Genomic DNA, 12,932 nt, shown 5'->3' with positions numbered 1-12,932 from the left:
TATAAAAAAAATATAAAAAAAAAGCTCATACAAGACGACGAAAAAATCTAAAAAGTAAAAAAAAAGATTCAATTTTTTGGTCTTTATCGTCGTCTTATACGAATTTTTTCAACTTTAGTCTTGACAAAATTTAGGTAAATATGTGATCATTGAACAATTAAAATTTAAACAAGCTTTTGAAGACACAAAGAGGGAATTAATATTAAGCTGATAATGTGAACGGCATCTAGTTTGATAGGTTGATTTATTAGCAAGAAATGTAATCTAATTAATTAAACTGCTATTGAAGCTTAATTAACGATTTCAAAAATTTCCAACTGTCATAATAAGCTAAAAAGGTGATGACACTTAAGGGTCAAACAACATTAATTATCATATCCCTTTTTTCTTCCTCCCGAGTCCCATCATTTTCCTAATGAAACTTAGGAATTGGGCTTCATTTTCTAGATAGATCTTAGGACGATCTTAGTGCTAATCAATGATGGCTTGAGAGAAGATTTATGTTTCTGGTAAAGGAGGGTGTTCTCGGCCAGTTTGCGCATACTTAGAATTATCCCCAGCTACAGCTCTTCCCGCAGCCTTTTTAGCCTTTTTACGCACTTACGTGCGGGGGTGAGGTGGCTCTAAGAGCTTCAGGTAAGGTGAATCGAACGTAAAATTTAAGAAAGAGCAAACTTCTAAGTCTCGCACCAAGACGGCCGGGGAAGATTACAAATGATGATTAGATGGTTTGTTAGGAGAAATCATGCATCTCTTAAATGGCCTTTATTGCAAGTTTAAAAGAGAATCTAATCGGAAATATAGAGGTCACTTCAGTCGGTCCGACTCCCTTAAAACCTGCCGCAAAATAAGCAGGATTTTTTCCATTTGATATTGGTATTTATTTCTCAACAAAACTTTGCTCAATATCATGTGTTCATAAGAGCATATCCACAGTACAATAAATAAATTTGTGTGGATAAACAAATTTAACAATAATGCTCAAAAAATACTCCCTCACATTGTAATAAGCAAAGTTTCAAGTCTTTTAGCAAATAACTAAACTCCATCCATTCCATAATCAAACTTAACAACTTTTATCAATAACCAAAACTCAATAACCAAACTCAATAAATCAAAAATACCCCACATTGGACAAGACGAATAATTTGTTGCGGTCGGATGCGTGATTGGAACTCGTTTGCGATTGGACAAATGTGCATTGTGTATTGTGGGATTTTTTTTGGTTAGAGATGCAAAAATAATAAATGTGGAGTTAGAGATTGTTAAGTTTGATTATGGACTAAATGGAGGGAAAGTCTACAATACACACCCCTTAAAAGGATGTACCATATGCACCTATTTTGTGGTTCATTCATAACGTTTTAGAGTGTTTCGTAACTTTTTAGCAGTACGATTCGTAATATTTTCATTATGATTCATAACATTTTGGTGTATCTCATAACCTTTATACGATTCGTAACTTTTTAACAATACGATTCGTAACATTTTCTCTATAATTCATAATATTTTGGGAAGTGCATATGATACACACCCAAATAAAGGGTGTATATCGTAGCCTTTTCCATAAATGAATAATCAAATGGTGACGTAATATATTTTGGTTATTGGTTTTGATTATTAACGTTGCGGATACTCTAATCAAGGTTTTTTCAACATGTTGTTTGGTAAATGCATTAAATTCCTTGTACGAAGATAGCTAATACTCCATGGAGTTTGTTTGAAAAATAGGTGCTACGACTGACAAGTTGCTAATGTTTTAAAAATGGGCCGCAATAGGGCAATTTCAAAATTATGGTAAAAGGTCAGGGGTAGTTAAGTCTTTTTATTCCTACCAGAAATTGATAATCCAAAATGAGAAAGGAAAAGCTTGTCCGTGGATATTCTCAAATCGTGCCCCGAACGTGCAGTTTTGAAAATGGTTTGTGAGAGAATACATTATCACCATTGGGCTCCCAAACACAAAAACTGGGAAAATGGATAATGGGAATGGACAATCCAGCTCCCAAATAGCCTCCAAATTATTTTACTTTTAATTAGAAATTGTGGCTCAAGACATCCTGAGTCGCATGGCCCAGACACATGAGATATTTAAAAAAGTGAAATGTATGATTTTCTACCACCGATATCTTTGGAGTTGTTAAAATTTGTCCGATCGATCATTAAAAATACATGACACGCGCGTGGTTACAAAATGCGTACATAAGTGTTGATATCAACTTCGGAGGTTATATCACTTATATTGAGATCAATTCTCGAGTCTTTGACAACTTTAGGTCACATTGAGATCAATTCTTCGATGGTACCACCGATGTCTTTGGAGTTGTTGAAATTTGTCCGACCGATCATTAAAAATACAAGACTCGCGCATGGTCGCAAAGTTTATACGTGAGTGCTGATATCAACTTCGGAGGTTATTGAGATCAATTCTTGGAAAACTTTATAGATCGTATTGAGATCATTTCTTTGATGGGAGAAGCATCTCCTTTCTGTAGTCAAGCTCCAACTTGAGTAAAAAAAAACCTTTAAAACTTTCTTCATCCATTGACTGAAATCTCTATTAGATTGCGTTTACTGATCATCTTTTTACTCGAATTTACAGGGCCCCAATATTAAATATGAGATCCACTTATTCACGGAGCTGGCGTAAACAAGCTGTTCATGGAGCCGCGCGATCTCGGCTGTCCATTTCGGCTTTAGACGGTCCTGATTTAAATGAAACTTTTCAGGGCCGAAAAAGTTCAACTCTTCTCCGAAAAAGTTTCATTAGATTCTGAACTGTCCAAAACACCTTGGATGCTTGAGATTCACCTCGGTAAACGACTATTCGCGGAAAGCTCTGTGAATTTTTGTTTCCTCTATTAATATAGCTTTTACTCAAATTTATAGAAGTTTACAAGCGAGCCATTAATAGAGTTTTGCTCAAAATTATACGAATGTACGTGTACTCCCGTCCAATTACGCTTTTACTCCCACTAAAAACGGATTCCGAACCAGAAAGACTTGGCCTGGTGGTATTGGCTTGGAACTTCGCTATCTAGTCTCTGTACGATTCTTCTTACTAGCAATTCATGGAGCCACCTTACCTCACGTGTAAGCGCGAAAAAAGCTACGGGAGGGGCTACAGGGTTGTGTTCGAGGTGTACAAAAGCTGCCCGGGACGCCCTGCATTAGCAAAAATACGGGGTTCCAATAAGGCATTGATCGATGTCTGATAAACATGAATTTTCCTATGGTCGAACTTCTCGACGAACTCTACAAAATGAAAAGATTTCAATTCCTATTTAGGAGCCCGATATATGCCCACAAAATAAAAGATTTTGCAAATTGTCGATCGAGTGTCGGATGAACTATATAATTTCTCGGATTGACCCAAGCCGACCGATGACATATGGTACACCTGACACACGACCGACAATTTGCAAAATCCGAAAAGGATCCGACCTGACCGAAAAGGATAATCATAACCGTCCATTAGGCTTGTTTTTCGGGTCGGATAAGTGGACAATCCTAAGGGGGTGTTTGGGAGGCTCATTTTTGCATTTTCTGTTTCCCCTTTTTCCATTTTGGTTGTTTGGCTGAAAAGCAGAGAACTCATTCCATGAAAATGGATTTTGAGATTTGAAGAATGGAGAAGAGAAGTGAAAAAGAGGTTTGGAGGAGCTTTTCTCATTTTCGGTTTCCCATTCTTGTTCAAAAGGTACACGAAAAGACCACCATACCCTCTTAGTTTCACCATAATCCCCCAAAACCCCTTCCATGAATGTTATCCTCTCACCAGTCAAGAAACCCCACTCCAACTCTCCGACAACAATTACAGCAAAATTGAACTCCACTACTTGATCTCCACGACGACGGCAAAATCGAACTCCACGACAATGACAGCAACATCGAACTCAACGGCAAAATAGAAGATGGGTTTGAGATTTGATTTCAATTCGTCGGTTTGAGATGGGTTTGAGATTTGATTTCAGTTCGTCAAAATAAAAGATGGGTTTGAGATTTTACGGCAAAATAGAAGATGGGTTCTCCCTAACCATTTGATTCTGGAAGTCAGATCTCAAAGAAATGCGAGGAACATACCAGGTGCTCGTGGACCAGACTTTGTATTGACAAATAACCCTAACCATTTGGTTCTTGAAGTCAAATTTCAAAGGGGGAGAAGATGGGTTCTCCGATTTGTAGAGAGAAAAAGAGAGAGGGGTGATTTTTAATTAACAGTAGTTTTATGACATGGGTAGGGGCAACATAGTAAAAAATCAACTCATAATTCATTTTCATTCAATATCTCTCAAACACTACCCCGGTTGTAAAATGCATTCTGTACATATCATCCAAACACTCTACTAGATTTAAAATACATTCTGATTATAATTCAAAAAGTCAAAAAGCCAAAAAGCTGAAAATAAAAAGCTAAAAAGTTGGCTCCCAAACACCTCTTAAGTCTGGATGGTAGAGGGAGTGGACTGGACCTGAACCAACTGAAAAGCTGGTTCCCATTTTGTATTTTAACCCACAGTAACAGCAGCAGCAACTATATTATGGTCGTTGTCAACATCCGGTGCTAATTAGAGTAAGAGGAAAAAACTTGGCCACACCCAGAGCAAGAACCAGAACCAGAACCAGAGCCAGAGCCAGAGCTCACTCTGCCCCACTCCTCCGATTGAACAGATTTCATTTTCCCAGATTCCACTTTATTTAATACAACGCGGCTTGCTGTCTTCTTGTAGTACAAAACCCACGTCCAATTTCAACCCCGTGCAATTATTATCATGTGCATTAAATAGTACTTTTCCTTACAAAACATACTCCAGCTGAGTAAAAGATTCACGCCCGTGCCGTAACTTTTTTCCTACTTTTTGGCATGGTCTTTTAGGTTTTTTTTTTAGCACCACATCCGAGTACTGATTTTATGTGTCTTTTTCGTCGTTTTATAAGAATTTTTGTCAACTCCGGTCAATATTTTCATATTTTTTCGATGCCTGACGAACAATAAGGTGTAAAAATTTGATCCAAATCTAGTAAAAATTAATAATAAAAAAAACAACCAAAAAAGACCGAGCCCTAATCCAAAGCCACCCTAACTTTTTCAAACTCTTACAACTTTGATTTTCACCGCTAGGCACCAACCGAAATTTTCCATTGAAGGTTTGTTTAGTCGAGGTGTGTATGAACCAGGGCCGAACACCTGCTTATGAAATTAAAAAAGAAAAGAAAAAAAAGGAACAGTTGTTATGGTCCCAAGCAAAATAGGCAGCAACAAGTCAGATTGTCAGCTGATGTTGATACTAAAGTCCCACAACCCTCAACTCCCCCTCTATTTATTCCCCCTCAAAACACCTCTCCAATTCCTCACCTTTCCTTTCCAGCCCTGCCAATCTTCTTAAATTTGTAACTCCTTTTTCCTCAACTTTCTCTTTTCAATCTCTCTTCTTCTTTTTTTTTGGCATTTGCAATTCCATTTTTCAAGTTCCTCATACAATTTCAAGAACTGCTTAGCAAATTAAGTCCTGTTTTGTGCAGGGAAAAATGGCTCTTATTGGGATCATGTTAGCAGGATTCCTCTCAATGGTCTTATCTGTTGACGGGTATTATTGGGGTTGGTCCAATGCTCATGCCACTTTCTACGGGGGAGGTGATGCTTCTGGCACGATGGGTATGTTACACGACCATACGTTCTTTCGAAAACTCAAGTGTCCAAAACAACTTACCTGCATCTCGACTAATCCCGTTTTTTTAAACTCAGGTGTTATGCCGCATGTATGCATGGCAAAACATCATTCTCACCCAATTTCTCAAACTTTTTGTCAGAATGGTGTTACAATGGAGACATTTTTGGGTGCCGAAAGGGTACCACACACATGTGGGTAGTACCCCATCGGCGATCCGAACCATCCAAACGTGTTTTGAAACTATTCACTACTACTTCTTGGGCACTTTGCTCAAAAACACTGAAATCAAGGTTCCATTTTTCTGTTTATCTGTTTATTGACACATTCAATTTATTGTTGTGCAGGGGGTGCTTGTGGGTACGGGAATTTGTACAGCCAGGGGTATGGAACAAACACAGCAGCACTGAGCACTGCTATGTTTGAGAATGGGTTGAGCTGTGGGGCCTGTTATGAGATCAAGTGTGTGAATGATCCAAAGTGGTGCCTCCCCGGCACGATCACCGTCACGGCCACGAATTTCTGCCCACCGGGGGGTTGGTGTGACCCTCCAAACCTCCATTTTGATCTCTCCCAGCCTGTCTTCCTCCACATTGCTCAGTACAGAGCTGGGATTGTCCCTGTGGCTTTCAGAAGGTATGTCGTCGATTACCCTAATTTGCTGGTAATGTTGCTACAAAGAAATCCCGATCGGTTGCCCTAGTGGCCGAGACCGGAGACTTTGGGGTTTGTTCTGGCTTTAAGTGGGCCCCACTAGCGGACTTGTCCTCCTGCATGTGAATTTACGATATTGATGTTTCGTATATAAATAAACTATATACATATGAGAGACTAATTTTGTAAGTGCACATGTACAATGACATTAAAAAAACAAACAAAAATAGTGTGGTTACAAATGAAAGGAGTCTGTAAATCACTAACTTTAAAACTGTATTGTTTTCCGGATATAAAAAGATAGTGACTACAATTTTTATTTTTTATTTTTTTGTCTTTTTGCAATGTGAATTTACAATGTTCCCATTCCAAATGTTAAAAGAGTATACAAATGAAAGGTTAATTTTATAAATTCACATCACAAGAGACAAAAATGGAGTGTGGTTATAAAATGGAGTGTGTATAAAAAAATGTGCAAAATGTTGCTACATTTCTGGATAAATTATGCTTTGTAGGTTCTACATTTTGCATAAAAGTACTGAAGACTTTATGTCATCACTATAATCAACTTGGTCGAGTATAATAAGTGCAATTGACCTGCACATCATTTTACCACTCAAATCCTTTGTACCTAACAATGTCTATATACCAATGTACCGCTATTGTTAGCCATTGGATCAAACGATAATCTACGAGATTTTAAGATTTTCACATGATTCAATGGATGAAAATAAGTTGGTGCAGAAGACGTGAACTCATCGTTTTGGATGTACTCTTTTTGTTTCTATCTAAATACGGTTGGTGCATAATTCCACATCAATGTGACACGTAGCCCGCCTCTGCATGTGATTAAGGTCGTTGTTCTGCATGTGCTCTATAGGGTACCCTGCAGGAGAAGGGGAGGCATTAGATTCACAATCAACGGTCACTCCTACTTCAACCTTGTCCTAATAACTAATGTTGGTGGAGCTGGTGATGTGCATTCTGTGGCAATCAAGGGCTCAAGATCTCCCTGGCAGTCCATGTCAAGGAACTGGGGGCAGAATTGGCAGAGCAATTCTTACCTCAATGGCCAAAGCCTCTCTTTCAAGGTGACCACAAGCAACGGCCGCAGTTTGGTCTCTTACAATGTTGCCCCTGGTGGTTGGTCCTTTGGGCAGACATATTCCGGAGGGCAATTCCGGTAGAACATTTTATTCAACTTCCCCTTTGATCGCTATAGTGTGGAAAGGGAATATATTTTAGAATCACCCTTTTCATAAGTGACTATGAGAGAGAGAGAGAGAGAGAGAGAGAGGTTTCTAGCTCTATGATTTTATTAAATGTATACTAGTATTAAGAGTTTGGAGTCTTTGGACTATGGAAGTTCTTGAAACGCTCTGTTTGGCTTAATAAATGAGTAATTGTAATCAGCATTAGGTGAATATGGCCTACATTTGTCCTACGTTTTGGTGCCTCTCCCTCTCTCCCTCTCTCTCTCTCTCTCTCTCTCTCTCTCTCTCTCTCATGAATCTCATGAAAATTTGTTAAGAAAATTACTACTGTATTAAACTAGTTGTACGCTTTGTTCTCCTGGCCAATGAGAACGTGCATAAAAGAACGAATTATTTTGCAGAGACACTCAATAATTTTTCGTTGACCACGACTTGTCAATGGTTAAAATCTATGAGCGCCGTCCGAGTGCAGATTTTCCAAGTTTGATTGCCGTGCATTTTTGTTTTATAACCCATTGTCGGCGGGTAAAACATTCAGGATTTGTTCGTTTGGGGTACTTAAAATCTTTGCTCATTATGTCTAATAAATTTAAAACCTCTCTCAAAATTCAAACCGAATAGGTGAATAGGGTCATAGAGTCCGTGGATACATGAAAAAATGCATCACACCTGTAGGAAGATAAAGGGTTCATATTCGCAGCACACCTGCCATATTGTTGTTGTTGTGGCCCACCCTTTTGTAGGTTTCTGGAAATGAATCATCTAGAAAAAAGGTAAATTAGTCGGACATTAAATAAGTACGCGATCCGATCGTATTCGTCTTGCGGTTGGAAAAATACCAAAAACAATAAAAACGATTGTATCCACATTTTGAAAAAATGCAAAAGCTTATTAAAACACAAATGCAAAAAAATGAAAATAAAGAACGAATCAAAACAATTACACATAAAGCTCTAGATTTACGTAATTCAACCACTTAGTGCTACTAAGGGTTTTTGCTGTGGAACAGCAGTGAGGAGGACTGATACAAGGGTTACCTCGAGTTGCCCCATGCCACAATGTATAGGTATGAATGTACTCTTTCCGTCCAAATTTATTAGTCTCAATTTTGATTTTAACATGTTTCAAACTATTTGTCCAATTTTAAGTTAATTGGACTTTCAAGTGTAATTACTATGCATTCTCATTTCATGCCAGAGGGTAATCATTTTCCATTTTAATAATTAAAATTTAAAAGTAGACAAATATTTTGAGACGGAGAAAGTACACCCTTGGGATTACTAGTGTGGTGTGGAGTGGTATAGGATGTTCGCGGAACCCTTTAACACGTTTCCTAACTAAGCTGTCCGCCATTCATCTTGTAGTAATATTTTTCTTGTTTTTTGAGTGGTCAAAAATATCGAACTGTGTCACAAAATGTCAAGAATCAAACGAGCAAAATCCGGGCAGTTGAACCAATTTGGTTGTTAATGTACTCCGCTGACACCGCCTTATCATCCAATGAAAGATGGACTTGGACTTGAGGACTTCTATTAGAGGGATGGGGATGCTGTCAAGCACCACTGTAAAACGGGTGCAAAACGGGCGATTCGGCCACTCACCTGGATAATCGACGGCTCAAATTTATATGCATTTAGATTCAATCAAAGTCATACGTTTTGAAATAAACGATTGAATCAACTGCTTGGCACCACTTTGCAGGAACGCCCCCGGCAGCACACGTATCAATATTTGGCTTTCAAAATTCTCTGAGAGAATGCCAAGGAAAGTGGAAAATGGCTGTCACTGACAAGCATCAAGCATGCGAGGGAAAGAGACTGCAAAGGAAAGTGGACTTTTCTGTTTGGTTCCTAGTCTTATGACCAGGACACCGAGATGTTGAATTTGGGATTTTGAATTTAATTCTTCATCTGCGTACGATTTTTAATAAAAAAAATTTTAATTATTATTCTTATTTTTTTTATCCATCTCTCTCATTTTTCGGTTTTTAATAAACCAACATGGTCTTTGTTGGATGGATATGAAGTATCGGACTGAACTATATGGTTATTCGTAATAATTTGGTATTATGATCCGAATTGAAATGCTTGGTATATTCTCCTTTTCATTGACGGTTATTAAAAAAAACACCAAACATTACAAAATTGATATAAGCTTCATTCATGACACATATGGGCTCCAACCATATTTTGACTCGTGATCAATCCATAGATGTCGATAGAAAATAAATATGCACTCAAAACAAGTACATGTTCCAGCATCATTAAGCTACTCCCAATTAATCTCAATTCTTTACAATATCAACAACAATATAACTGATTACATTAATTAACTATAATAGAATAAGTATGGAAAAAGAATAGATTGGTAGCAGATTGAACTAAAAACATTTTGATTTTAGACATGAATTCAACTAGAATGAAAGAGAAAGGAATTTGATAATCTATAATTGTATCTTCCAAATTTTTTGATGTACAATAGAATGAGATTTTGATACTATTAACACGATCACTGTTAATCTGGTGAGGTTGTATATCCAGTGCAATTTTGTATTCCTCAAGTATTAATCTTGTCAATCAACGTGTCCAAAGTATGAATGCATTAATCGTCGTATGTTGTTATGAATCAAACTTGATAGAAATAGTTATTCAAACACCTTTGTTTCAGAACTAAATTTCAAAGTTCGTAAACTGATTGTTTTCATATTAGTATATATATTTAAGCCTCTGAAACTCTTGCAACAAGAAAGTATTTTGGGCCTTTAGCTCCATGAACTGATGGGCTAGGTTTACATTTTCAACAGTTTTTGCCTCAAGCCTTGAGCCCACGAAATTTAACAAAATAAAAGTGCAGATATGATACCTCGTCACTTCCGCCAGAGAGTATATCCCCGTCACACCACACCAAGATTACGGGCTTGTTCGTTTTGGGATTTTAGATTTGGATTTAGATTTATAGGTAATGAGTATAGAGAGAAATAAAGTGATGATTGGAAATGGGGTAACGACTGGAGAGAGATAGAGAGAGAAATGAGAGTAATGATTGGAGGAAAATAGGGTAATAATTAGAATATAAATCCAAAATACCTCAACTGAACAAGGCCGTAGGGTATGCTACTGCAAATATGTTGGAATCGAAGCTAAGGTCTCATCATGTGTGTGTAATATTAGAAGTATATTTTGCCTAGATAAAGGGCTATAGAGCTTTGAACCTGGACGCCAACCAAGTCCAAGTTTCCAACCGCTCGCTTATCTAACCCCACATTGTAATCACACTACTAATGCAAACAAACTGCCCTGTTAAGAAAAGTTAAGAAGATGCCTACCGGGAAACTGAATGGATTAGGTCATGTCTTAAGGCCCAATAAACTGCCCTCTTAAGAAAAGTTAGAGGGCCCAGCCGATCTAGAAAGGGTCATCCAAACAAGTTTGGGCCATGGGCTTCTATTTTCACTTAAACAAATTCTCCTTCCTGATGTACTTGTGGCAAGACATTGTGCCCCAGTAACATCACTCGTGTGGCTTTCTTTGTATCCTTTCTTCTGCTTGTTTGGCGCATAGCCAAAAAGCGAAGATTTAAATCCATTCTTCATCGTTCTATCATCTAGTTGTTATGTAGTACAAAATTTACCTTATGATATGCTTATCCTACGAATTAATCGAGCGTTAAATATAAGGGAAATACATATGTTCGGGATCACCTCCACGTCTTGTTGACTACACAATCCACTTCTTCTATCCTCGAAATTACTAATCGAAAACAAAGTTCATCTCACAATTTCAAGAAATGATTGTGTTTGTTCTAAGTTGCCACATTGTCTGACTTACTGAAGTAAGTCTTCCGTTTGTATTTTCATTGTTGATTGGGATATCATTGTGCCAGTGTGAATTCATGCTTTGGTTAGACTTGCAGGGGGACAGAGGCACGACTTTGGACGAGGGACAGAAGCAGTGGAGGTGCAAGGAGTTTGTGGCTGCTGTTCTCGAATATCAAGATTCAATCAACTTTCATCTAATTCTCTCCTTCCTATGGGCAACTAATCATTTTTCTTAGGGTGTAGACTGTAGATGAAATTCTAAACCAAGTAACTATGTCCTTATATTGATTTTGGATTTCGATTACTGAAACGATAGTTGTATGACGTTGAGACTTATTTTAAATGATTAGAAAATTAGTCTTAGGTCCAATACGTGAACTTCATAAGCCCATAAGTCCATCTATTAATTTTGGAAGGTCTAAAGTCCATTTTAGGGCACCCAAGAGTAGGGTAGAGTACCCTAGGGTTTAGACACTTTTATAAAATTTTAGAATGCACTTTTTTATTATAGGATAGGGTAAATTACCCTAACGTATGGTACCCTAGCTTATGGTACTCTAGAATTAAGGCACTTATATAGGATTGTAGGGTGTACTTTCCTATTACAGAGTTTTAGTGGTTTAGGCATTTTCATAGGGTTTAGGATTTTAGGCACTTTCATAGGGTATCATAGGGTTTAGGTTGTGTGGACTTGTGGCTTTACAAAACTATTAGGTGGACTTGTGAGCTTATAAAATGTCTATAATGGACCTATCACTAAATCTCCCTTTAAGCGATATAATAACTTAGCCTCTTGATTTTCGTGGTACGATACTCGGACTTAACTGCCATTCTATTTGAATTGAGGTTTTTGCTCAATTTTAATTATGAGTAATGCTATATGTACCGACTGAGGGGGGAGAGAAAACGTACCGACGACCGCCGGCAGGGCGTCTCTGGCCACCGGACGGTCGATCCGAGCCGTCCAAAAATTCTAAAAAAAAACTCTGATGGGGCCTTCGTGGGAATCAACGGCATCCGATGTGCGTAGGATACTTGATCCGAGTACCCATTTTTCGTGTATATATCTGAGGTGTGTAGGGTGCTTGATCCGAATACCCTTTTTTCGTGTATATATGGCCGTTCAGTGGCCGGAGACGGCCCGCTAGCAGCCGTCGGTACGTTTTCTCTTCCCGGTCGGTACTTGTATCATTTTCGTTTAATTATTTATTCTGGGTGTGGAAAATGACCTACCATGCAAACACGCATTTGCAATTCAATTGGCAAAATCTTGACCAAAGAAAAATCAAAGGGGAAAATGTCAAGCCAAATAAAAAATCCACTAAATTGAGCAAATTGACCGTAGCATAACACGGTTTAACGTTTCGTAGGCGTGGCGGCTTGAGCCTGTGTCGGTCATGATTTTGGCATAAAAAATTCCAATTGTCGTTTTTGTAACCACTCCCACTATTCCTTCAGAAAAAGACTGCTAACTAACATTAATGGTAGTACCTTGCAACTTGTCAACCGATCAGGAAAAAAAAACACACTTCCCAAAATGTTATAAAAGTGACATATTGTGATGGATAAATAAATAAA

The 12,932-nt window shown here is 38.0% G+C and overlaps 1 protein-coding gene across 1 annotated transcript; it reads left to right on the top strand.

Annotated features, from left to right (window-relative positions):
• Window positions 1-5,276: 5,276 nt before the first annotated feature.
• LOC131304740 (expansin-A10-like) lies at window positions 5,277-7,767 on the top strand. The gene is made up of 4 exons (XM_058332085.1): window positions 5,277-5,391; window positions 5,524-5,656; window positions 6,017-6,305; window positions 7,204-7,767. Exons 2-4 carry the CDS (start codon window positions 5,530-5,532, stop codon window positions 7,508-7,510), a joined length of 723 nt encoding a protein of 240 aa, XP_058188068.1. The 5' UTR covers window positions 5,277-5,391; window positions 5,524-5,529; the 3' UTR covers window positions 7,511-7,767.
• The last annotated feature ends 5,165 nt before the right edge of the window (window positions 7,768-12,932 follow it).

Source organism: Rhododendron vialii, chromosome 10a (assembly GCF_030253575.1).
Source record: "Rhododendron vialii isolate Sample 1 chromosome 10a, ASM3025357v1".
Taxonomy (NCBI): Eukaryota; Viridiplantae; Streptophyta; class Magnoliopsida; order Ericales; family Ericaceae; genus Rhododendron; species Rhododendron vialii.
This window is presented reverse-complemented; position numbering and strand designations above follow the sequence as displayed.